Source organism: Chiloscyllium plagiosum, unplaced genomic scaffold, assembly GCF_037043375.1.
Source record: "Chiloscyllium plagiosum isolate Xiang-an unplaced genomic scaffold, Cpla_swu_hap1 HiC_scaffold_32, whole genome shotgun sequence".
NCBI lineage: Eukaryota > Metazoa > Chordata > Chondrichthyes > Orectolobiformes > Hemiscylliidae > Chiloscyllium > Chiloscyllium plagiosum.
Genome location: NW_028270170.1, coordinates 16,127,283 through 16,152,571, shown reverse-complemented (window position 1 = coordinate 16,152,571; position 25,289 = coordinate 16,127,283). Strand labels below are relative to the sequence as shown.

The window sequence follows — 25,289 nt, the reverse complement described above, 5'->3', positions numbered from 1 at the left end:
CCTCCCACGATCTGGGGACTTCTTTGGATTGAAGCAACAATTTAATCGGCGATCTCTCCTCCTATCTTGCCAGGCTTCCCTTGCCCGTCCCGTCTGTCCCCTTGGCTGGATCAGGATCACGGCACGAGCCCTGGCTCAAGTCGGATCACGTGTCTGCCGAGTTGGTTAAAATTTAGATGACCAGTTCAGGAGCGTACTCGTCCACGTTATCAGGCAGAGTCCATGGTTGCTCAACGCCAAATTGCTGCAATAGTTGGATTGGAATTGTGGCTCCCCTCCTCAGTTGTCCAGCCTTTGCTCTCGGTCTGATCGAGAGTGTGTAGCTGGAAAAGCACAGCAGGTCAGGCAGCATCCGAGGAGCAGGAGAATCAACGTTTCAGGCATAAGCCCTTCATCAGGAATGAAGCTTGTGGGCCGGGGGCTGAGAGATAATATGGAAGGGATGGGATTGGGGGTGGGGGGGGGAAGTTAGCTGAGAAAGCAATAGGTGGATGAAGGTGAGGGAGAAGGTGAAAGGTCAGAGGGTGGGAGTGATGGACAGGTTCAGAGGGCGGTGCTGAGTTGGAGGCTTGAGAGTGGGATAATGTGGGGGAGGGGAAATGAGGAAGCTGTTGAAATCCATATTTATCCTGTGTGGTTTCAGGGGCCGAAGGCGGAATATGAGGCTTTCCTCCTCCAGGCGTCGGGTGGTAATGGTTTGGAAGTGGAGGTGGCCCAGGACCTGCATGTCCTTGACAGAGATGGAGTTGAAGTCTCCAGCCACAAGACGGGGGTGGGGTTGGTGGATGAGGGTGTCCCAGAGATGTTCTCTGAAACGTTCCGCAAGGAAGTGTCCTGTCTCCACCATGTAGAGGAGACCCCAGCGGGTGCAACAGATGCAGTAGATGACATTGATAAAGGTACAGGTAAATTTCTGATGGATGTGGAAGGATCCCTTGGGGCCTTGGACGGAGGTGAGGGGAATGGTGTGGGCACAGGTTTTGCACTTCCTGCAATAGCAGGGAAAGATGCCAGGAGTGGGGTAAGGGCTGGTGGGAGAGTATGGACCTGACGAGGGAGTCACGGAGGGAATGGTCTTTCCGAGCACCTATATGGGTGGGGAAGGAAATATATCTCTGGTGGTGGGGTGCGTTTGGAGGTGGCGGAAGTGGTGGAGGATGATGCTTTGTATGCGGATGTTGGCGGTGTGGAAGGGGAGGCTCAAGTAGGTTCTGTCCTTGTTGCGTTGGGAGGAGTGGTGTTTAAGTTGGTGGTGTGTGAAGTGGAGGAGTTGTGCTGGAGGGCATCGTCAACCACGTGAGAAGGGAAGTTGTGATCGTGGAAGAAGGAGACCACCTGGTACTTTCTGAGTTGGAATTGGTCATCGTGGGAACAGATGTTGCAGAGACTACACAAGCCAGATCGGCTGAAACTGACAAGCTGTTTATTACAAGCGATATTGCTGGAAGACAAATTAATCAAGGGTTCTCTTCCCTGTGCTGAGAATCAAGCCATTTTATATCGGAATATTGTACAATGATGCTAATTAAAAATAGGGAAAATACAATGGTCTTGATAATCAAGTGATCCAGTTACGATGGCGATAATCACAAAGCAGTTATCAGAAGAATGTCCTGAATCTGGATACAATGAAGCATCCTGGCAGCTTCAATCAGTTCGTAATTTGAGGAGATTCCAGCTCTCTTCGAGGGTAGGTGGGATGGTCTGTTTCCTTGGCATTAAGGTGTTTCCATTGTTGCTCACCTGTGAGCCAGGTGTTCTGGTGCCTCTCCAACTGACCTGAGCTTTGTGCGACTTTGGTATCACTGGGGTACGAGACTGCCCTTAGAGCTTTGGGACAGCTGTGTTTATCGGGTCCAGGAAGCATATTGTCAGGTTGTCTTGGGAAGTGTATTTCCTGGTTTGCGAGTGACTATGGTCATGTCTGGTTTCCTTTGTCAGCCTGTTTGGTCAATGCTGAGGCATTCTGGGTGTTTCTTGTATTGTTTGGACAGGCTTGATTTTCTGTGTTCTATGTGGCCATGCTGTGTGTAGGCAGGTTAGCAGATCTTTTCCCACAATTATAAAATCCCGTTGCGAATCATGAGTTTGATACAGGATTTCCAATTACTGTACAGAAAATGAAGAACGCGCAAAAATGGTTCAGCTCAAGCCAGCAACAAACAAGGCCATTCGGTCCACCAGGCCAGTGTCATCCCTTTGGAAGCAGTATTCAATTACTCGCATCTCCCATGCTCTTTTCCCAAACTCTTAAAGTTTTAGCAAGTGTATGCACAATTTCAGTTTGTGAGAATCCTTAGAATCTGTTCCCTGAGGGCATAGGTTTAAGGTGAGAGGGGAAAGATATAAAATAGACTTACGGGGCAACTTCTTCGCACAGAAGGTGGTACATGTGTGGAATGAGCTGCCAGAGGAAGTGGTAGAAGCTGGTACAATTGCAACATTTAAGAGGCATTTGGATGGGTATATGAATAGGAAGGGTTTGGAGGGATATGGGCTGGGTGCTGGCAGGTAGGACGAGATTGGGTATGCATATCTGGTCGGCATGGATGGGTTGGACCATGCTGTAAATCTCTATGACTCTATGACTCTAAATAGCACAACAGAAGGAGAATAACTAACTGTATTTAGGTTCAATATTAATTCAGAATCTCTGACAATTGTACTGCATGTAATATGTTTGTAATGGATCTCCTGTGGCATTGCTCGCTTCTACACGAGTGCTATTGAGATCGGTAATATTTCTTGCTGTTCTGTATACCACTTGCTTGTCAGTCAGTGTGATCCAGTCAATGCGCTGATGGAACCAAGTTGCTGAGTGACATTGAGGGAAATATTACACAGCTTCCTGATGCTGTAGATAGGGACTATTCATTGAAACATTAGATTCAAAGGGTCTTGACATGGTAGATGCTAAACTGAGGTGTCACACCAGACAGAAATCCTGGAGGATTAATTTAAAACTAAGGACCGACCCATGGAAGGTTCATATCAGTAGAATTGTCTTCTTTCAGAGGACTATCAGTTTGAGTTCACTTCTGCAATGATCAGTGGTGGCTGCAACATTGTATGCATTTGAGGCTTTATACAGATTATTGTTTAGATGAGATGTGATCAGTTATCTGGGAGGCTGTGTTCTGTCCATCATTAAGTCATTGGTGACCTTATGGAATACAGAAACATGTTTGATGGGTGGAATGGCCGACTGATGTTCATAGTAGCATAAGAATGTTAGACCTTGGAGCAGGAGTAGGCCATCTTGCCCCTCCAGCCTGCTCCGCCATTTATTAAGGTCATGGCTGCTCTTTTCGTGTCCTCAGTTCCACTTACCTGCCTTCTCACTGTAATCCTCAATACCTTCATTGTTCAAAAAAAAGGTCTATGCCCTTTGTCGCAGTTTCATCTGTCAGTGGAAACATCCTCTCTACATTTATCTTATCTATTCCCTTCATAATTTTATATGTTTCTCTAAAATCACCCCTGATTCTTGCAAATTCCAATGAATATAATCGCATTCTACTCAGTTTCTCCTCATACGTCAACCCTCTCAACTCTGAAATCAACCTCGTGAAGCTTTCTCAAGTAAGAGACCAAAACTGCACGCAGTACTCCAGGTGTGGCCTCACCAGCACCCTGTACAGCTGCAACATAACCTCACTGCTTTTAAACTCAATTTCTTTTGCATTGAAGGACAACATTCCATTTGCCTTCCTAATTACATGTTGTACCTGCACACCAACCTTCTATGATTCATTAAAAAGGATGCCCAGATCCCTCTGCATAGCAGCATGCTGCAATGTTTACCTTTCAAGTAATAGTCCTTTTCATGGTTGCTCCTACCTAAGTGCATGATTTCACATTTATTAACATTGTATTCCATCTGCCAGACCTTTACCTACTCACTTGAAATATTTATGTTCCTCTGCAAAGTTTCCCAGTCCACCAAACACTTTGCTGTGCCACTCATCTTCGTGTCATCTGCAAACTTTGAGATGTTCCACATGGTCCCCAACTCAAAACAACAATGTAAATTGTGAATAATTGTGGTCCCAACACTGTTCCTATTCTTTATGATGAAGTGTATATTATCATTAAGATTATTGAAACACAAACTATATAAACGTTGCTTCTGATGCAAGTAACTTCAACTTTCTTCCCCGACAATTACATTGATCAATCAACCACAATGAAAGTGTTTCCCACCGTTCAATAACTGAGCGGTGGACAGACTAGTGTCTGAGTTGGATGACAACCTGTTGTTGCTCATGATAGTGACGCTGCAGGGATTATCCCTGAGACTGAGGTGTACACAATTATTTCAACACAGTCTCTTCACAGTAGCTTGACATCTTTGACAGACCTGAGCTGAGACTTAGGCAGATCGTGACCATCTGATTTTGATTCTGTCTTTTAAATTAATCCAAGTAAAAAAGGCTTCTTTCCCTTAATTGAGAATAATGCAAGTTAGAGTGATACATCAGTTTTCTTTTTATCAAGTAAATAGGCAGAATCATCATAATTAAATTTCAAAGGTATTTATTTTTCCAATATACATACAGAAATAAACCACATGAACAATGATGATAGCAGTGTACAGGTTTCCAAGTTGAAAACTATTAACTGGACAACAATATCTCTTTATCTGACATTCACAGAAATTCATTGCTGCTTTTGAACAATTATTACAATGTCATAAGTTCATTGTAACAGAGTCCTAACTGTTCATCTGTTCTTCAGCTTTCTTTATCCCCACATCCTTCCCACTCTCCTGTTCCTCTGCCTCTTGGTCAGGATTGAGCCGAGGAGTGGTTGTTGTATCCGAGGTGATATTGATGGGGACAGTACGTTCACTCACAGCTGGCAGTGCCAGGCGCGGGGCTTGAACCTTTAACCGACCGTCCTGTGACAAACAGCATCGAAGAGCTTCAGCATTGACATCCTCTGGCAGCTGGAATTCTCTCCTGAACTCTTCATATTTGTAGCTGTAACAGCCGCTGCCATCATCACATTTCTTCTCGTGTTTTCCTGTCACCAGCACTTTCCTTCCAAATACTTTCACCCTCAGGTCTTTTGGGGGGAAGTGCTGGACATTCAGGGACACAGAAAAGCCATCTCCATCCTTGTCCTCGGATTGTCTTTTACCTTCTCCATTAGCATCAGATTTGTTGTCTCGAGTTCCTGGTATTTCCCCAAAACATTCTGCTGTCAGCTCCTCAAGAACTCGATGGATGAACTTCATGCCCTTTCTCGCTTCTTCCACCTCTTCCCACATGTTACATTCAAGTGGTTCCCTGAGCCTGTGTGCAACAGGCGCCAGTGTGTATACAGGCTGCTGGCACAGACGTGAAGGGTGGAAAGCCCGATAGCTCAGCATTGTCTCTGCCTCTTCTCTCACTTCCCTCAAACTGACTGATGTGAACTCCCAGTCTTGAGTCTCTGATCTGCTGCAGCACTCTGAGCTCACACCTTATATATTCTCCTGTCAGAAATCCAGACATTTCCAGAATGACCTCAAGTTTGCTGGATTTATCACACGTGAGCTGAAAATACATGACGTCCCATCTCAGCCTTACTTTAAACAAGAATGACTCGACTCAGTGACACCCACTGGAGGGTATCCACAGACTTTTGGAATGTACTCAGACAGTGACAGCTTGGATGGGAGGAGCAATGTTAATGATTGACAGCTGAGCAGAAGGCTGAGTCTGTGCAGGAAAGTGTTTTTTTTTAAAACCCAGAGAGAGTTAATTTATTGAAATATCAACTTGTCATCTCAGAATAAAGAGGCAGTATTTAGTCATTTTAACATTACTGTTTTCAGTGATTCATAAGAGATTGATTTGATATGTATAAGTTTGAGATGGAGCTTGAAATGCAAATACATTTTATTTACGCTAAGTAGTGTTGAACTTGTCCTAAATGTAATTAGCTCATTTGTGATAATGATAATGTACATAAAGAAATGAAATACTTAGAAATGAAGTTGCTGTGTCCTTCAACATTATAACACCGTGTTGCCAGATATGCGATTGCTGCAGGATTTAGCAACATATAGAAAACAAAGAATGCACAACAATTGCTTTAGATCTACTCAGCAACAAGCAAGGCCATTCTGTCCATCAGTCTAGTATCATCTCTTTTGAAGCACTATCTAATCACTTGCGTCTCCCATGCTATTTTGCCCATGCTTTGCAAATTCTGTTTTTGCAAGCATACGTATAATTTCAGTTTGCAAGAGGGCACTGGATCTGCTACCTCCTCGCATTCTCATCTTCCTTTCCAATTCACTAGAAACAGCACAACAGAAGGAGAAGAACAAACTATGTTTCGGTTCGATATATGTTCAGAGTCTGTTGACAGTTGTACTGCACTTAAAATATTCCTGTAGGATTTTGTGGCATCGCTCCTTCTTTTTGAGGAATATGGATTTCATTTTTAACATTTGTCGCTGTTCTACAAGCCATTTGATTGTCAGTCAGTGTGACCCAGGAAATGTACTGATGGAACCAATTTGCAGAGTGACATTGAGGGAAATATGACACATCTACCTGATGCTGTACATAGGGACTGTTCATTGATACATTAGATTCAGAGAGTCTTGATTAATTGTCTGCCAGTAGGATGTGTCACATCAGGCAGAAATCCTGGAGTCGGGAGCCCTATTTAAAATTAAGTAATCAACCGTCTAGGGTTCATATCGGGACAATTATCTACCTTTCTGAGGGTTATCAAATTGAATTCTATTTCCCAATTAGCAGTGGTGGCTGCAACATTGAACCTCTTTGAGATTTTATGCAGATTATTGTTCAAATAAGGAGTGATCGGGTATCCGGGAGGTAGGACTATAATTTCTGTCCATCACGGTGACCTTATGGAATGAAGAAATGATTTTGAAGGGCTGAATGGCCTACTCATGTTCCAATATTTTATGATCACAGAAACATCATAGACTCTGCGAATCCTGACAGTATGGAAGGAGACCATTCAGCCCATCAATCTGATGCTAGTTTTGCACATCCTGGACACAATGGGCAATTTAGAATGACCCATCCATCTAACTCGCACATTTTTGTACTGTGGGAGGGGACCGGAGCACAAACCCACGCAGACACAGGGAAAACGTGCAAACTCCATAAAGATAGTCGCTTGAAGGTGGAATCGTATCTGGGTCCCTGGCGTTGTGAGGCAACAGATGCTAACCACTAAGGCCCAGTACAGTATCATTCATATTATTGAAAACAAAAACATCATAAAGGTGGCTCAGGATGCAAGTAAGCTGCTTCTCCAACCCCCCGCACCCCTCCCCCCCACCACCCCACTCCCCCCAACCTCTGTAAGTTACAATAATTATTTAACCACAATGAAAGTGCTTGCCACCATCCAGTAACAGACTGGTATACAGGTTGGTGTCTGAGGTGGATGACAAGCTGTTGTTGGAGAAGATTGGGACGCTGCAGGGAATATCTCTGACATGGAGCTGTAAAAAAACTGGCTCACGCATAGTCTCTGAGTTTGATATTTTTGACTGACCTGAGTTGAAATTTAGGCAGAACTAGATAGACTGATTTCATGTTCTGGGTTTTAATTTCATGCAGGTTAAATAGTATCTTTATGGTAAATGACAATAATGTCAGTTAGAGTGAAGAACGTCAGTAGTATATCAGACTTGTTTTGATCAAATATGAAGGCAGAATCATCATAGTTAATTCCTAAAAGTATTTATTTTTCCAATATACATAAAGAAATAATACACATCAAAACTGATAATAGCACAATACAGATTTACATTTAAAACAATTAATTGGATAACAATATCTTGTCCTCAGGTATTCAGAGAAATTCATTGCTGCTTTTGCAAAATTCTTACATCTTCAAAAGTCCATTGGAACAGAATCTTAAATGTCCATCTGTTCTACTTCTTTTACTGATCCCCACACCATTCCCACTCTCTTGTACCTCTGCATCTTGGTCAGGATTGAGCCGGGAAGTGGTTGTTGCATCCGAGGTGATGTTGATGGGGACGGTCTGTTCATTCACACCTGGCAGTGCCAGGCGCGGGGCTTGAACGTTTATATTACACCTGGTCCCCAAATCTAACTCATCTCTGTAAATTGTGAATAATTGTGGTCCCAACACTGTTCCCAGTTTTTATGTTGAAATGTGTAGTATCATTAATATTGTTGAAACAGAAACGTCATAAACGTTGCTTCTGATGCAAATAACTTCACCTTCCCTCCCTGACAGTTACAATGATCAATTAACCACAATGAAAGTGTTTCCCACCGTTCAATAACTGAGTGGTGGACAGACTGGTGTCTGAGTTGGACGACAACCTGTAGTTGCTCAGGATAGTGACGCAGCAGGGAATATCTCTGAGACCGAGGTGTACACAATTATTTCAGCACAGTCTATTCACAGTAGCTTGACAGCTTTGACAGACCTGAGCTCAGACTTAGGCAGATCGTGACCACCTGATTTTGTTTCTGTCTTTTAAGTTAATCCAAGTAAAAAAGATTTCTTTCCCTTAATTGAGAACAATGTAAGTTGGAGTGATGTATCAGTTTTATTTTTATCAAGTAAATAGGCAGAATCATCAGAATTAAATTTCAGAAGTATTATTCTTCCAATATACATACAGAAATAAACCACATGAACATTGATAACAGCACTGTATAGGTTTCAAAGTTGAAAACTATTAACTGGACAGCAATGTCTCCTTATCTCACATTCACAGAAATTAATTGCTGGTTTTGAACAATTATTACATGTTCAGAAGTTCATTGCAACAGAGTCTGAACCGTTCATCTGTTCTTCAGCTTTCTTGATCCCCACATCCTTCCCACTCTCCTGTTTCTCTGCCTCTTGGTCAGGATTGAGCCGGGGAGTGGTTGTTGTATCCGAGGTGATGTTAATGGGGACAGTCTGTTCACTCACAGCTGGCAGTGCCAGGCGCGGGGCTTGAATCTTTAACCGACCGTCCTGTGACAAACAGCATCGAAGAGCTTCAGCATCGACATCCTCTGGCAGCTGGAATTCTCTCCTGAACTCTTCATATTTGTAGCTGTAACAGCCGCTGCCATCATCACATTTTTTCTCGTGTTTTCCTGTAACCAGCACTTTCCTTCCAAATACTTTCACCCTCAGGTCTTCTGGGGGGAAGTGCTGGACATTCAGGGACACAGAAAAGCCATCTCCATCCTTGTCCTCGGATTGTCTTTTATCTTCCCCATTAGCATCAGATTTGTTGTCTCGAGTTCCTGGTATTTCCCCAAAACATTCTGCTGTCAGCTCCTCAAGAACTTGATGGATGAACTTCATGCCCTTTCTTGCTTCTTCCACCTGTTCCCACATGTTACATTCAAGTGGTTCCCAGAGCCTGTGTGCAACAGGCACCAGTGTGTATACAGGCTGCTGGCACAGACGTGAAGGGTGGAAAGCCCGATAGCTCAGCATTGTCTCTGCCTCTTCTCTCACTTCCCTCAAACTGACTGATGTGAACTCCCAGTCTTCAGTCTCTGATCTGCTGCAGCACTCTGAGCTCACACCTTATATATTCTACTGTCAGAAATCCAGACATTTCCAGAATGACCTCAAGTTTGCTGGGTTTATCACACTTGAGCTGAAAATACATGACGTCACATCTCAGCCTGACTTTAAACAAGAATGACTCGACTCAGTGACACCCACTGGAGGACATCCACAGACTTCTGGAATGTGCTCAGACAGTGACATCATAGATGGGTGGGGCAATGTTAATGATTGACAGCTGAGCAGAAGGCTGAGTCTGTGCAGGAAAGTGAGGTTTGTTCAAACACAGAGGAGATTAATTTATTGAAATAACAAGCAGGAATGACGAGGCAGTGTTTGGTTTTTCTAACATTCCTGTTTTCAGTGATTTTGTTGATATAACAGTGATATTGATCAGTTTCAGATAGAGGGAAATGTAAATGAGTTTTCTTTAAGATCAGTAAAGTCTTGATTGCCTGCAGCCAATTACCTTGTTTGTGATAATGATAACGTATAGTAGAAAATGAAACAGCTCAAAATGAAGCTTTAATATTATAAAACGCCGTTGGGTTTGGTACAGGATTTCCAGTTACTGCATAGAAAGTGAAGATTGTGCAAAAAATGGTTCAGCTCGACCCAGCAACAAACAAGGCCATTCGGTCCACCAGGCCGGTGTCATCCCTTTGGAAGCACTATCCAATTACTCACATCTCCCATGATCTTTTCCCAAACTCTGCAAGTTCTGTTTTAGCAAGTGTACGTATAATATCTCAGTTTGTGAGAGGCCTTTGAATCTGCTCCCTCTTCACATTAACATTGTCCTTTCCAGTTCACAAGAAATAGCACAACTGTAGGAGAATAACTAACTGTATTTAGGTTCAATATTAATTCAGAATCTCTGACAATTGTACTGCATGTAATATGTTTGTAATGGATCTCCTGTGGCATTGCTCGCTTCTACACGAGCGCTACTGAGATTGTTAATATTTCTTGCTGTTCTGTAAACCACTTGCTTGTCAGTCAGTGTGATCCAGTCAATGTGCTGATGGAACCAAGTTTCTGAGTGGCATTGAGGCAAATATTACACATCTTCCTGATGTTGCACATAGGGACCATTCATTGAAACATTAGATTCAAAGGGTCTTAACATGGTAGATGCTAAACTGATGTGTCACATCAAACAGAAATCCTGGAGTCGGAGGAGTCGTTTAAAAATAAGTTCCTGCCCATCGAAGGTACATATCACTAGAATTGTACTCTTTTGGAGGTTATCAGTTTGAATTCTCTTCCCCAGTGATCAGTGGAGGCTACAGCATTGAGTGCATTTGAGGCTTTGTACAGATTATTGTTTAAATAAGGAGTGATCAGTTACCTGGGAGGCAGGCTTGCAGTGTTCTGTCCACCATTAAATCATTGTTGACCTTATGGAATACAGAAACATATTCGATGGGTGGAATGGCCTACTGATGTACATAATAGCATAAGAACGTAAGACCTTGGAGCAGGAGTAGGCCTTCTGGCCCTTCCAGCCGGCTCCATCACTCAATAAGGTCATGGTTGATCTTTTTGAGCTCTCAGCTCCACCGACCTGCCCTCTCACTGTAACCCTTAATTCCTTCATTGTTGAAAAAAGTCTACTTTAACTTTAAAAACCTTTACTGAAGTAGCATCAATGACTTCAGTATGCAGAGAATTCCATAGATTCACAACCCTCTGGGTGAAGAAGTTAATTCTCAATTCTGCTCCCCTAAGTTTGAGTCTGTGTCCTCTTGTCGCAATTTCACCTGTCAGTGGAAATATCTTCTCTACGTTTATCTGATCTATTCCCTTCATAACATTACGTGTTTCTACAAGATCCCCATTCATTCTTTCACATTTCAATGAATATAATCCCATTCTACTCAGTCTCTCCTCATACGTCAATCCCCTCAACTCCAGAATCAATCGTGTGAAGCTCCTCTGCACCCTCTCTCATTCCAGTACATCCTTTCTCACGTAAGAGACCAAAAATGCACTCAATACTCCAGGTGTGGCCTCACGAGTACCCTACACAGCTGCAACATAGCGTTCCTGCTTTTAAACTCAATCATTTTTGCAATGAAAGACAACATTCTTTTTGCATTCCGAATTACGTGTTGTACCTGCCTTTGATTATTCATGCACAGGGACACCCAGATCCCTCTGCATCACAGCACGCTGCAATGTTTTACCATTCAACTCATAGTCCTTTATATTGTTAGTCTTACCTAAATGGATGACCTCGTATTTAGTAACACTGCATTCTTTCTGCCAGACCTTTACCTACTCACTTGAAATATCTAAGTTCCTCTGCAAAGTTTCACTGTCCACCACACATTTTGCTGTGCCACTCATCTTACTGTTATCTGAGAAATTTGAGACATTACACGTGGTTGTCAATTCCAAATCATCTCTGTAAATTGTGAATAATTGTGGTCCCAACACTGTTCCAATTTTTTATGTTGAGGTGTGTAGTATCATTAATAATGTTGAAACAGAAACTGACATATTTGTTGCTTCTGATGGAAGTAACTTCACCTTCTCTCCCTGACAGTTACAATGATCAATTAACCACAATGAAAGTGTTTCCCACCGTTCAATAACTGAGTGGTGGACAGACTGGTGTCTGAGTTGAACGACAACCTGTTGTTGTTCATGATAGTGACGCTGCAGGGATTATCCCTGAGACTGAGGTGTACACAATTATTTCAGCACAGTCTCTTCACAGTAGCTTGACATCTTTGACAGACCTGAGCTCAGACATCGGTAGATCGTGACCACCTGATTTTGTTTCTGTATTTTAAATTAATCCAAGTAAAAAAGACTTCTTTCCCTTAAATGAGAATTATGTAAGTTAGAGTGATACATCACTTTTCTTTTTATCAAATAAATAGGCAGAATCGTTATAATTAAATTTCAAAAGTATTTATTTTTCCAATATACATTCAAAAATAAACCACAAGAACATCATAACAGCACTTTATAGGTTTCCAAGTTGAAAACTATTAATTGGACAGCAATATCTCTTTATCTCACGTTCACAGAAATTCATTGCTGCATTTGAACAATTATTACATCTTCAGCTGTTCATTGTAACAGAGTCTTAACCGCTCATCTGTTCTTCAGCTTTCTTGATCCCCACATCCTTCCCACTCTCCTGTTTCTCTGCCTCTCGGTCAGGATTGAGCCGGGGAGTGGTTATCGTATCCTTGGTGATGTTGATGGGTACAGTCCGTTCATTCACAGCTGGCAGTGCCAGGCGCGGGGCTTGAACCTTCAACCGACCGTCCTGTGACAAACAGCATCGAAGAGCTTCAGCATCGACATCCTCTGGCAGCTGGAATTCTCTCCTGAACTCTTCATATTTGTAGCTGTAACAGCCGCTGCCATCATCACATTTCTTCTCGTGTTTTCCTGTCACCAGCACTTTTCTTCCAATTACTTTCACCCTCAGGTCTTCTGGGGGGAAGTGCTGGACATTCAGGGACACAGAAAAGCCATCTCCATCCTTGTCCTCGGATTGTCTTTTACCTTCTCCATTAGCATCAGATTTGTTGTCTTGAGTTCCTGGTATTTCCCCAAAACATTCTGCTGTCAGATCCTCAAGAACTCGATGGATGAACTTCATGCCCTTTCTCGCTTCTTCCACCTGTTCCCACATGTTACATTCAAGTGGTTCCCAGAGCCTGTGTGCAACAGGCGCCAGTGTGTATACAGGCTGCTGGCACAGACGTGAAGGGTGGAAAGCCCGATAGCTCAGCATTGTCTCTGCCTCTTCTCTCACTTCCCTCAAACTGACTGATGTGAACTCCCAGTCTTCAGTCTCTGATCTGCTGCAGCACTCTGAGCTCACACCTTATATATTCTACTGTCAGAAATCCAGACATTTCCAGAATGTCCTCAAGTTTGCTGGGTTTATCACACTTGAGCTGAAAATACATGACGTCACATCTCAGCCTGACTTTAAACAAGAATGACTCGACTCAGTGACACCCACTGGAGGACATCCACAGACTTCTGGAATGTACTCAGACAGTGACATCATAGATGGGTGGGGCAATGTTAATGATTGACAGCTGAGCAGAAGGCTGAGTCTGTGCAGGAAAGTGAGGTTTGTTCAAACACAGAGGAGATTAATTTATTGAAATAACAAGCAGGAATGACGAGGCAGTGTTTGGTTTTTCTAACATTCCTGTTTTCAGTGATTTTGTTGATATAACAGTGATATTGATCAGTTTCAGATGGAGGGAAATGTAAATGAGTTTTCTTTAAGATCAGTAAAGTCTTGATTGCCTGCAGCCAATTACCTTGTTTGTGATAATGATAACGTATAGTAGAAAATGAAACAGCTCAAAATGAAGCTTTAATATTATAAAATGCCGTTGGGTTTGGTACAGGATTTCCAGTTACTGCATAGAAAGTGAAGATTGTGCAAAAAATGGTTCAGCTCGACCCAGCAACAAACAAGGCCATTCGGTCCACCAGGCCGGTGTCATCCCTTTGGAAGCACTATCCAATTACTCACATCTCCCATGATCTTTTCCCAAACTCTGCAAGTTCTGTTTTAGCAAGTGTACGTATAATATCTCAGTTTGTGAGAGGCCTTTGAATCTGCTCCCTCTTCACATTAACATTGTCCTTTCCAGTTCACAAGAAATAGCACAACTGTAGGAGAATAACTAACTGTATTTAGGTTCAATATTAATTCAGAATCTCTGACAATTGTACTGCATGTAATATGTTTGTAATGGATCTCCTGTGGCATTGCTCGCTTCTACACGAGCGCTACTGAGATTGTTAATATTTCTTGCTGTTCTGTAAACCACTTGCTTGTCAGTCAGTGTGATCCAGTCAATGTGCTGATGGAACCAAGTTTCTGAGTGGCATTGAGGCAAATATTACACATCTTCCTGATGTTGCACATAGGGACCATTCATTGAAACATTAGATTCAAAGGGTCTTAACATGGTAGATGCTAAACTGATGTGTCACATCAAACAGAAATCCTGGAGTTGGAGGAGTCGTTTAAAAATAAGTTCCTGCCCATCGAAGGTACATATCACTAGAATTGTACTCTTTTGGAGGTTATCAGTTTGAATTCTCTTCCCCAGTGATCAGTGGAGGCTACAGCATTGAGTGCATTTGAGGCTTTGTACAGATTATTGTTTAAATAAGGAGTGATCAGTTACCTGGGAGGCAGGCTTGCAGTGTTCTGTCCACCATTAAATCATTGTTGACCTTATGGAATACAGAAACATATTCGATGGGTGGAATGGCCTACTGATGTACATAATAGCATAAGAACGTAAGACCTTGGAGCAGGAGTAGGCCTTCTGGCCCTTCCAGCCTGCTCCGTCACTCAATAAGGTCATGGTTGATCTTTTTGAGCTCTCAGCTCCACCGACCTGCCCTCTCACTGTAACCCTTAATTCCTTCATTGTTGAAAAAAGTCTACTTTAACTTTAAAAACCTTTACTGAAGTAGCATCAATGACTTCAGTATGCAGAGAATTCCATAGATTCACAACCCTCTGGGTGAAGAAGTTAATTCTCAATTCTGCTCCCCTAAGTTTGAGTCTGTGTCCTCTTGTCGCAATTTCACCTGTCAGTGGAAATATCTTCTCTACGTTTATCTGATCTATTCCCTTCATAACATTACGTGTTTCTACAAGATCCCCATTCATTCTTTCACATTTCAATGAATATAATCCCATTCTACTCAGTCTCTCCTCATACGTCAATCCCCTCAACTCCAGAATCAATCGTGTGAAGCTCCTCTGCACCCTCTCTCATTCCAGTACATCCTTTCTCACGTAAGAGACCAAAAATGCACTCAATACTCCAGGTGTGGCCTCACGAGTACCCTACACAGCTGCAACATAGCGTTCCTGCTTTTAAACTCAATCATTTTTGCAATGAAAGACAACATTCTTTTTGCATTCCGAATTACGTGTTGTACCTGCCTTTGATTATTCATGCACAGGGACACCCAGATCCCTCTGCATCACAGCACGCTGCAATGTTTTACCATTCAACTCATAGTCCTTTATATTGTTAGTCTTACCTAAATGGATGACCTCGTATTTAGTAACACTGCATTCTTTCTGCCAGACCTTTACCTACTCACTTGAAATATCTAAGTTCCTCTGCAAAGTTTCACTGTCCACCACACATTTTGCTGTGCCACTCATCTTACTGTTATCTGAGAAATTTGAGACATTACACGTGGTTGTCAATTCCAAATCATCTCTGTAAATTGTGAATAATTGTGGTCCCAACACTGTTCCAATTTTTTATGTTGAGGTGTGTAGTATCATTAATAATGTTGAAACAGAAACTGACATATTTGTTGCTTCTGATGGAAGTAACTTCACCTTCTCTCCCTGACAGTTACAATGATCAATTAACCACAATGAAAGTGTTTCCCACCGTTCAATAACTGAGTGGTGGACAGACTGGTGTCTGAGTTGAACGACAACCTGTTGTTGTTCATGATAGTGACGCTGCAGGGATTATCCCTGAGACTGAGGTGTACACAATTATTTCAGCACAGTCTCTTCACAGTAGCTTGACATCTTTGACAGACCTGAGCTCAGACATCGGTAGATCGTGACCACCTGATTTTGTTTCTGTATTTTAAATTAATCCAAGTAAAAAAGACTTCTTTCCCTTAAATGAGAATTATGTAAGTTAGAGTGATACATCACTTTTCTTTTTATCAAATAAATAGGCAGAATCGTTATAATTAAATTTCAAAAGTATTTATTTTTCCAATATACATTCAAAAATAAACCACAAGAACATCATAACAGCACTTTATAGGTTTCCAAGTTGAAAACTATTAATTGGACAGCAATATCTCTTTATCTCACGTTCACAGAAATTCATTGCTGCATTTGAACAATTATTACATCTTCAGCTGTTCATTGTAACAGAGTCTTAACCGCTCATCTGTTCTTCAGCTTTCTTGATCCCCACATCCTTCCCACTCTCCTGTTTCTCTGCCTCTAGGTCAGGATTGAGCCGGGGAGTGGTTATCGTATCCTTGGTGATGTTGATGGGTACAGTCCGTTCATTCACAGCTGGCAGTGCCAGGCGCGGGGCTTGAACCTTTAACCGACCGTCCTGTGACAAACAGCATCGAAGAGCTTCAGCATCGACATCCTCTGGCAGCTGGAATTCTCTCCTGAACTCTTCATATTTGTAGCTGTAACAGCCGCTGCCATCATCACATTTCTTCTCGTGTTTTCCTGTCACCAGCACTTTTCTTCCAATTACTTTCACCCTCAGGTCTTCTGGGGGGAAGTGCTGGACATTCAGGGACACAGAAAAGCCATCTCCATCCTTGTCCTCGGATTGTCTTTTACCTTCTCCATTAGCATCAGATTTGTTGTCTTGAGTTCCTGGTATTTCCCCAAAACATTCTGCTGTCAGATCCTCAAGAACTCGATGGATGAACTTCATGCCCTTTCTCGCTTCTTCCACCTGTTCCCACATGTTACATTCAAGTGGTTCCCAGAGCCTGTGTGCAACAGGCGCCAGTGTGTATACAGGCTGCTGGCACAGACGTGAAGGGTGGAAAGCCCGATAGCTCAGCATTGTCTCTGCCTCTTCTCTCACTTCCCTCAAACTGACTGATGTGAACTCCCAGTCTTCAGTCTCTGATCTGCTGCAGCACTCTGAGCTCACACCTTATATATTCTACTGTCAGAAATCCAGACATTTCCAGAATGTCCTCAAGTTTGCTGGGTTTATCACACTTGAGCTGAAAATACATGACGTCACATCTCAGCCTGACTTTAAACAAGAATGACTCGACTCAGTGACACCCACTGGAGGACATCCACAGACTTCTGGAATGTACTCAGACAGTGACATCATAGATGGGTGGGGCAATGTTAATGATTGACAGCTGAGCAGAAGGCTGAGTCTGTGCAGGAAAGTGAGGTTTGTTCAAACACAGAGGAGATTAATTTATTGAAATAACAAGCAGGAATGACGAGGCAGTGTTTGGTTTTTCTAACATTCCTGTTTTCAGTGATTTTGTTGATATAACAGTGATATTGATCAGTTTCAGATGGAGGGAAATGTAAATGAGTTTTCTTTAAGATCAGTAAAGTCTTGATTGCCTGCAGCCAATTACCTTGTTTGTGATAATGATAACGTATAGTAGAAAATGAAACAGCTCAAAATGAAGCTTTAATATTATAAAATGCCGTTGCAAATAATGGGTTTGGTACAGGATTTCCAGTTACTGCATAGAAAGTGAAGATTGTGCAAAAAATGGTTCAGCTCGACCCAGCAACAAACAAGGCCATTCGGTCCATCAGGCCGGTGTCATCCCTTTGGAAGCACTATCCAATTACTCACATCTCCCATGATCTTTTCCCAAACTCTGCAAGTTCTGTTTTAGCAAGTGTACGTACAATATCTCAGTTTGTGAGAGGCCTTTGAATCTGCTCCCTCTTCACATTAACATTGTCCTTTCCAGTTCACAAGAAATAGCACAACTGTAGGAGAATAACTAACTGTATTTAGGTTCAATATTAATTCAGAATTTCTGACAATTGCACTGCATGTAATATGTTTGTAATCGACCTCCTGTGGCATTGCTCGCTTCTACACGAGCGCTATTGAGATCGGTAATATTTCTCGCTGTTCTGTAAACCACTTGCTTGTCAGTCAGTGTGATCCAGTAAATGTGCTGATGGAACCAAGTTTCTGAGTGGCATTGAGGCAAATATTACACATCTTCCTGATGTTGCACATAGGGACCATTCATTGAAACATTAGATTCAAAGGGTCTTAACATGGTAGATGCTAAACTGATGTGTCACATCAAACAGAAATCCTGGAGTCGGAGGAGTCGTTTAAAAATAAGTTCCTGCCCATCGAAGGTACATATCACTAGAATTGTACTCTTTTGGGGGTTATCAGTTTGAATTCTCTTCCCCAGTGATCAGTGGAGGCTACAGCATTGAGTGCGTTTGAGGCTTTGTACAGATTATTGTTTAAATAAGGAGTGATCAGTTACCTGGGAGGCAGGCTTGCAGTGTTCTGTCCACCATTAAATCATTGTTGACCTTATGGAATACAGAAACTCGTTTGATGGGTGGAATGGCCTACTGATGTACATAATAGCATAAGAACGTAAGACCTTGGAGCAGGAGTAGGCCTTCTGGCCCTTCCAGCCTGCTCCGTCACTCAATAAGGTCATGGTTGATCTTTTTGAGCCCTCAGCTCCACCGACCTGCCCTCTCACTGTAACCCTTAATTCCTTCATTGTTGAAAAAAGTCTACTTTAACTTTAAAAACCTTTACTGAAGTAGCATCAATGACTTCAGTATGCAGAGAATTCCATAGATTCACAACCCTCTGGGTGAAGAAGTTAATTCTCAATTCTGCTCCCCGAAGTTTGAGTCTGTGTCCTCTTGTCGCAATTTCACCTGTCAGTGGAAATATCTTCTCTACGTTTATCTGATCTATTCCCTTCATAATATTACGTGTTTCTACAAGATCCCCATTCATTCTTTCACATTTCAATGAATATAATCCCATTCTACTCAGTCTCTCCTCATACGTCAATCCCCTCAACTCCAGAATCAATCGTGTGAAGCTCCTCTGCACCCTCTCTCATTCCAGTACATCCTTTCTCACGTAAGAGATCAAACATGTACTCAATACTCCAGGTGTGGCCTCACGAGTACCCTACACAGCTGCAACATAGCGTTCCTGCTTTTAAACTCAATCATTTTTGCAATGAAAGACAACATTCTTTTTGCATTCCTAATTACGTGTTGTACCTGCCTTTGATTATTCATGCACAGGAACACCCAGATCCCTCTGCATCACAGCACGCTGCAATGTTTTACCATTCAACTCATAGTCCTTTATATTGTTAGTCTTACCTAAATGGATGACCTCATATTTAGTAACACTGCATTCTTTCTGCCAGACCTTTACCTACTCACTTGAAATATCTAAGTTCCTCTGCAAAGTTTCACAGTCCACCACTTTGCTGTGCCACTCATCTTACTGTTATCTGAGAAATTTGAGACATTACACGTGGTTGTCAATTCCAAATCATCTCTGTAAATTGTGAATAATTGTGGTCCCAACACTGTTCCAATTTTTTATGTTGAGGTGTGTAGTATCATTAATATTGTTGAAACAGAAACTGACATATTTGTTGCTTCTGATGGAAGTAACTTCACCTTCTCTCCCTGACAGTTACAATGATCAATTAACCACAATGAAAGTGTTTCCCACCGTTCAATAACTGAGTGGTGGACAGACTGGTGTCTGAGTTGGATGACAACCTGTAGTTGCTCATGATAGTGACGCTGCAGGGATTATCCCTGAGACTGAGGTGTACACAATTATTTCAGCACAGTCTATTCACAGTAGCTTGACATCTTTGACAGACCTGAGCTCAGACATAGGTAGATCGTGACCACCTGATTTTGTGTCTGTATTTTAAATTAATCCAAGTAAAAAAGACTTCTTTCCCTTAAATGAGAATTATGTAAGTTAGAGTGATACATCACTTTTCTTTTTATCAAGTAAATAGGCAGAATCATTATAATTAAATTTCAAAAGTATTTATTCTTCCAATATACATTCAAAAATAAACCACAAGAACATCATAACAGCACTTTATCGGTTTCCAAGTTGAAAACTATTAATTGGACAGCAATATCTCTTTATCTCACGTTCACAGAAATTCATTGCTGCATTTGAACAATTATTACATCTTCAGCTGTTCATTGTAACAGAGTCTTAACCGCTCATCTGTTCTTCAGCTTTCTTGATCCCCACATCCTTCCCACTCTCCTGTTTCTCTGCCTCTAGGTCAGGATTGAGCCGGGAGTGGTTATCGTATCCGAGGTGATGTTGATGGGTACAGTCCGTTCATTCACAGCTGGCAGCGCCAGTCGCGGGGCTTGAACCTTCAACCGACCGTCCTGTGACAAACAGCATCGAAGAGCTTCAGCATCGACATCCTCTGGCAGCTGGAATTCTCTCCTGAACTCTTCATATTTGTAGCTGTAACAGCCGCTGCCATCATCACATTTCTTCTCGTGTTTTCCTGTCACCAGCACTTTTCTTCCAATTACTTTCACCCTCAGGTCTTCTGGGGGGAAGTGCTGGACATTCAGGGACACAGAAAAGCCATCTCCATCCTTGTCCTCGGATTGTCTTTTACCTTCTCCATTAGCATCAGATTTGTTGTCTTGAGTTCCTGGTATTTCCCCAAAACATTCTGCTGTCAGATCCTCAAGAACTCGATGGATGAACTTCATGCCCTTTCTCGCTTCTTCCACCTGTTCCCACATGTTACATTCAAGTGGTTCCCTGAGCCTGTGTGCAACAGGCACCAGTGTGTATACAGGCTGCTGGCACAGACGTGAAGGGTGGAAAGCCCGATAGCTCAGCATTGTCTCTGCCTCTTCTCTCACTTCCCTCAAACTGACTGATGTGAACTCCCAGTCTTCAGTCTCTGATCTGCTGCAGCACTCTGAGCTCACACCTTATATATTCTACTGCCAGAAATCCAGACATTTCCAGAATGTCCTCAAGTTTGCTGGGTTTATCACACGTGAGCTGAAAATACATGACGTCACATCTCAGCCTGACTTTAAACAAGAATGACTCGACTCAGTGACACCCACTGGAGGGTATCCACAGACTTTTGGAATGTACTCAGACAGTGACATCATAGATGGGCGGGACAATGTTAATGATTGACAGCTGAGCAGAAGGCTGAGTCTGTGCAGGAAAGTGAGGTTTGTTCAAACACAGAGGGGAATAATTTATTGAAATAACAAGCAGGAATGACGAGGCAGTGTTTGGTTTTTCTAACATTCCTGTTTTCAGTGCCTTTCTCGATATGAATGTGATATTGATCAGTTTCAGATGGAAGAAATTGTAAATGAGTTTTATTTAGTAAAAAGTCACGCCACACCAGGTTACAGTCCAACAGGTTTAATTGGAAGCACTAGCTTTCGGAGTGACACTTCTTCATCACTATCAACTGATGAAGGAGCGTCGCTCCCAAAGCGAGTGTGTGCTTCCAATTAAACCTGTTGGACTATAACCTGGTGTTGTGTGATTTTTAACTTTGTACACTCCAGTCCAAAACCGGCATCTCCAAATCATGAGTTTTATTTAAGTTCAGTGAAGTCTGGATTGCCTGCAGACAATTACCTTGTTTATGATAATAACACATTTTAAAAAATGAAACACTTTGAAATGAAGCTGTGTCCTTTCATATAATAAAACCCTGTTGTGAATCATGGGTTTGATACAGTATTTCCAATTATAGAAAATGAAGAATGCGGAAAAATTGCTTTCGATCAACCCAGCAACAAATAAGGCCATTCGGTCCATCAGGCAGGTGTGATCCCCTTGGAAGCACTATCCAATTACTCACATCTCCCATGGTCTTTTCCCGAACTCTGCAAATTCTGTTTTAGCAAGTGTATGTACAATTCCAGTTTGTGAGAGGTCTGGACTCAGTGACTGCTACTGGAGGAATTCCCGAGTCTTCCGGAATGTACTCAGAGAGTGACAGCTCAGATGGGAGGAGCAATGTCAATGATTGACAACTGAGCAGAAGGCTGGGAATGTGCAGGAAAGTGAGGGTTTGTCAAAGCAGAAAAGGGATTAATTGATTGAAATATAAACTCATGTCATGAGATAATGAAGTGGCTGTATTTGTTTTTCAAACTTTGGTATTTTAAATGATTTGAATGAGAGTGACGTGAAAGTTATCACCGAGAAAAATGGGGCGAAAGTAACATCAGCCGCTTTTAAATTGAATAAAGTATTTATTCCGTCCTTAAAGCCATTTGCTGTTTTGTAATTGTCCTGAAATATATTTAAAGTTGAAAAATGTAGAAGTGAAGCTGCTGCATCCTTTTGAATTACTAAGCCCTGTGGCTAATTATGAGACCATATGAGATTTCCAAAATGGAAAATATACGACATTACATTTAGAATGTGACAGCAGATGGCGAGGCCATTCGGTCCACCAGGTCAGTGTCAACTCTTTGGAAATGCTGTGCAATTACTCCCACCTCCCATGTTCTTTTGATAAGCTCTGCAAATTCTGTCTTTACAACTATAAGTACAATTCCAGTCTGTGAGAGGCCTTTGGGTCTGCTACCTCCTTGCCCTCCCATTTTCCGTTGTGGTTCATGTGAAACAGGACCAAAGAAGCAGAACGACTAATCAAATTTTAGGTTCAATATAAATTTAATGGATCTTTGTGCTGCATTTAACATGTTTCTACTGTATCTCCTGTGGCATAAGTCGCTTCTACTCTTGGACTATGGGTATTGTTGTTAACATTTCTCGCTGTTCTATAAACCACGTGTTTGTCAGTTAGTGTGATCTAGTAAATTGACTGATGGAACCAAGCTGTTGAGTGACATTGAGGGAAGTATGACACATCTTCCTGATGCTGTGCCACAGTGACCATTCTTTAAAACATTAGATTGAAAGGGTCTTCAAGAAGACCACCATCATCCCTGTGCCAACAAAAACACATGCAGCGTGCCTGAATGACTACTGCCCAGTGCCTCTGACCTCCATAATTATGAAGTGCTTCGAGAGATTAGTCATCGCTCATATCGACTCCTGCCTCCCAGCCTGCCTTGATTCCTTGCAATTTGCCTACCAGCGCAACAGATCCATGGCAGACTCTACCTCCCTAGCCTCACTGGAACACAGGGATAATTAAGATACTTAGCTACTACAGCTCCGCCTTAGAACATAGAACAGTAGAGCACAGAACAGGCCCTTCAGCCCACGATGTTGTGCCGACCATTGATCCTCATGTATGCACCCTCAAATTTTTGTGACCATATGCATGCCCAGTAGTCTCTTAAATGTCCCGAATGACCTTGCTTCCACAACTGCTGCTGGCAACGCATTCCATGCTCTCACAACTCTGTGTCTCGAACCTACCTCTGTCATCCCCTCTATACTTTCCTCCAACCAGCTTAAAACTGTGACCCCTCGTGTTAGCCATTTCTGCCCTGGGAAATAGTCTGGCTATTGACTCTATCTATGCCTCTAATTATCTTGTATACCTCAATTAGGTCCCGTCTCCTCCTCCTTTTCTCCAATGAAAACGTCCGAGCTCAGCCAACCTCTCTTCATAAGATAAGCCCTCCAGTCCAGGCAGCATCCTGGTAAACCTCCTCTGAACCCTCTCCAAAGCATCCACATCTTTCCTCCAATAGGGCGACCAGAACTGGACGCAGTATTCCAAGTGCGGTCTAACCAAAGTTTTATAGAGCTGCAACAAGACCTCACGACTCTTAAACTCAATCCCCCTGTTCATGAAAGCCAAAACACCATATGCTTTCTGAACAACCCTGTCCACTTGGGAGGCCATTTTAAGGGATCTACGTAGCTGCACACCAAGATGCCTCTGTTCCTCCACACTGCCAAGAATCTTATCCTTTCAACACTATAATCCCAACCAAACCCATCTCCAACACTGAGACGTGGGTTTCTGCTCTCCGCTCACCAACTGGATCCTCAACTTCCTCACCCACAGACCACAATCAGTGAGGATAGGCAACAGCAGCTCTTCCATAACAATCCTCAACACCGGTGTCCTACAAAGTTGTATACTCAGCTCCTTACTGTACTCCCTGTACACTCATGGGTGGTGTGGCCATATTTTGTCTGAACTCCATCTCAAATTTGGCTGAGGACATCACTGTTATAGGCCGAATATCAAACAATGATGAGACAGAATACAGGAAGGAAATACAATGCTTAGTGTCGTGGTACAAAGATAACAATCTCTCCCTTAAGGTCAGCAAAACTGAAGAGCTGACTTCAGGAAGCAAAGAGGAGGGGACACCCTTGTCTAAGTCAAAGGAGCTGAGGTGGAGATGGTTGAGCGTTCCTCTGGAGTGACAATCGCCAACAATCTACCCAGGACCACCAACATGGATGTGATGGTGAAGTCAGCACAACAACACCTCTTCTTCCTCAGGAGGTTAAATAATTTAGGCATGCCCATCAATCATTTATCTACATTTGTAGATGCTAGCTGCAACATAGAAAGCATTCTGCCTGGATGCATTATGGTTTGGAATGGCAACTGCTCTGCCCAGGACTATAAGAAACGACAGAGTCTTGTTAACAGAGCTCAGTCCATCACACAAACCAGGATTCCATCCATTGACTCCATCTACACTGCTTCTTGTCTCAGAAAGGGGACCAACATCATCAAAGACCCCTTCCACCCCGGTTATAATCTCTTCTGAGCTCTTCCATCAGGCAGAAGAGACAACAGCTGAAACACACGTATCAACATGTTGAAGAACAGATTCTTTCCTGCTGTTAGTAGACTCCTGAATGGAGCTGACCAATTTCAAATCTAATGTTGATCTTACTTTTTGTGCATTCTCTTTGCAGCCATAACATTGTATTCCTCGAACTGTTCTATCAGTTATGCACTTTGTATGGTATGATGTATTTATACTACATGCAAAACAAAACTTTTCACTGTACCTAGGTACGTCTGATGAGACTAAATCAAATCAAATCAAATCTTGGCTTGTTAGCTGCTGAAAGGATGTGTCACATCAGGCAGAAATCCTCAAATCAGCAGCAGGGTTTAAAAATAAGGGCTCACCCACATAAGGTTCATATCAGGAGTATTGTCTTCTTTCAGGTGATTACCAGTTTGAATTCCCTTCCTCAATGATCAGTGGAGGCTGTGTCATTAAATGTAGTTAA

At 42.4% G+C, this 25,289-nt stretch overlaps 2 protein-coding genes and 3 pseudogenes across 2 annotated transcripts; all 5 read right to left on the bottom strand.

The window, feature by feature from the left end:
• Positions 1–4,519: 4,519 nt before the first annotated feature.
• LOC148141769 (heat shock protein 30C-like) lies at positions 4,520–5,381 on the bottom strand. The gene has a single exon (XM_087977634.1). It carries the CDS (start codon positions 5,372–5,374, stop codon positions 4,715–4,717), a length of 660 nt encoding a protein of 219 aa, XP_087833760.1. The 5' UTR covers positions 5,375–5,381; the 3' UTR covers positions 4,520–4,714.
• Positions 5,382–8,599: 3,218 nt separating this feature from the next.
• Positions 8,600–9,518, bottom strand: LOC148141768 (heat shock protein 30C-like). Its single transcript, XM_087977633.1, has one exon. It carries the CDS (start codon positions 9,451–9,453, stop codon positions 8,770–8,772), a length of 684 nt encoding a protein of 227 aa, XP_087833759.1. The 5' UTR covers positions 9,454–9,518; the 3' UTR covers positions 8,600–8,769.
• Positions 9,519–12,441: 2,923 nt separating this feature from the next.
• On the bottom strand, positions 12,442–13,330 carry LOC148141767 (heat shock protein 30C-like; annotated as a pseudogene).
• A 2,946-nt stretch (positions 13,331–16,276) lies between these two features.
• On the bottom strand, positions 16,277–17,174 carry LOC148141766 (heat shock protein 30C-like; annotated as a pseudogene).
• Positions 17,175–20,109: 2,935 nt separating this feature from the next.
• Positions 20,110–21,140, bottom strand: LOC148141765 (heat shock protein 30C-like; annotated as a pseudogene).
• Between the last annotated feature and the right edge of the window lie 4,149 nt (positions 21,141–25,289).

What these genes read in the sequence shown, in the direction of transcription:
- LOC148141769 (XM_087977634.1), bottom strand. Translation starts at nt 5,374, where the DNA reads ATGCTGAGCTATCGGGCTTTCCACCCTTCACGTCTGTGCCAGCAGCCT.
- LOC148141768 (XM_087977633.1), bottom strand. Translation starts at nt 9,453, where the DNA reads ATGCTGAGCTATCGGGCTTTCCACCCTTCACGTCTGTGCCAGCAGCCT.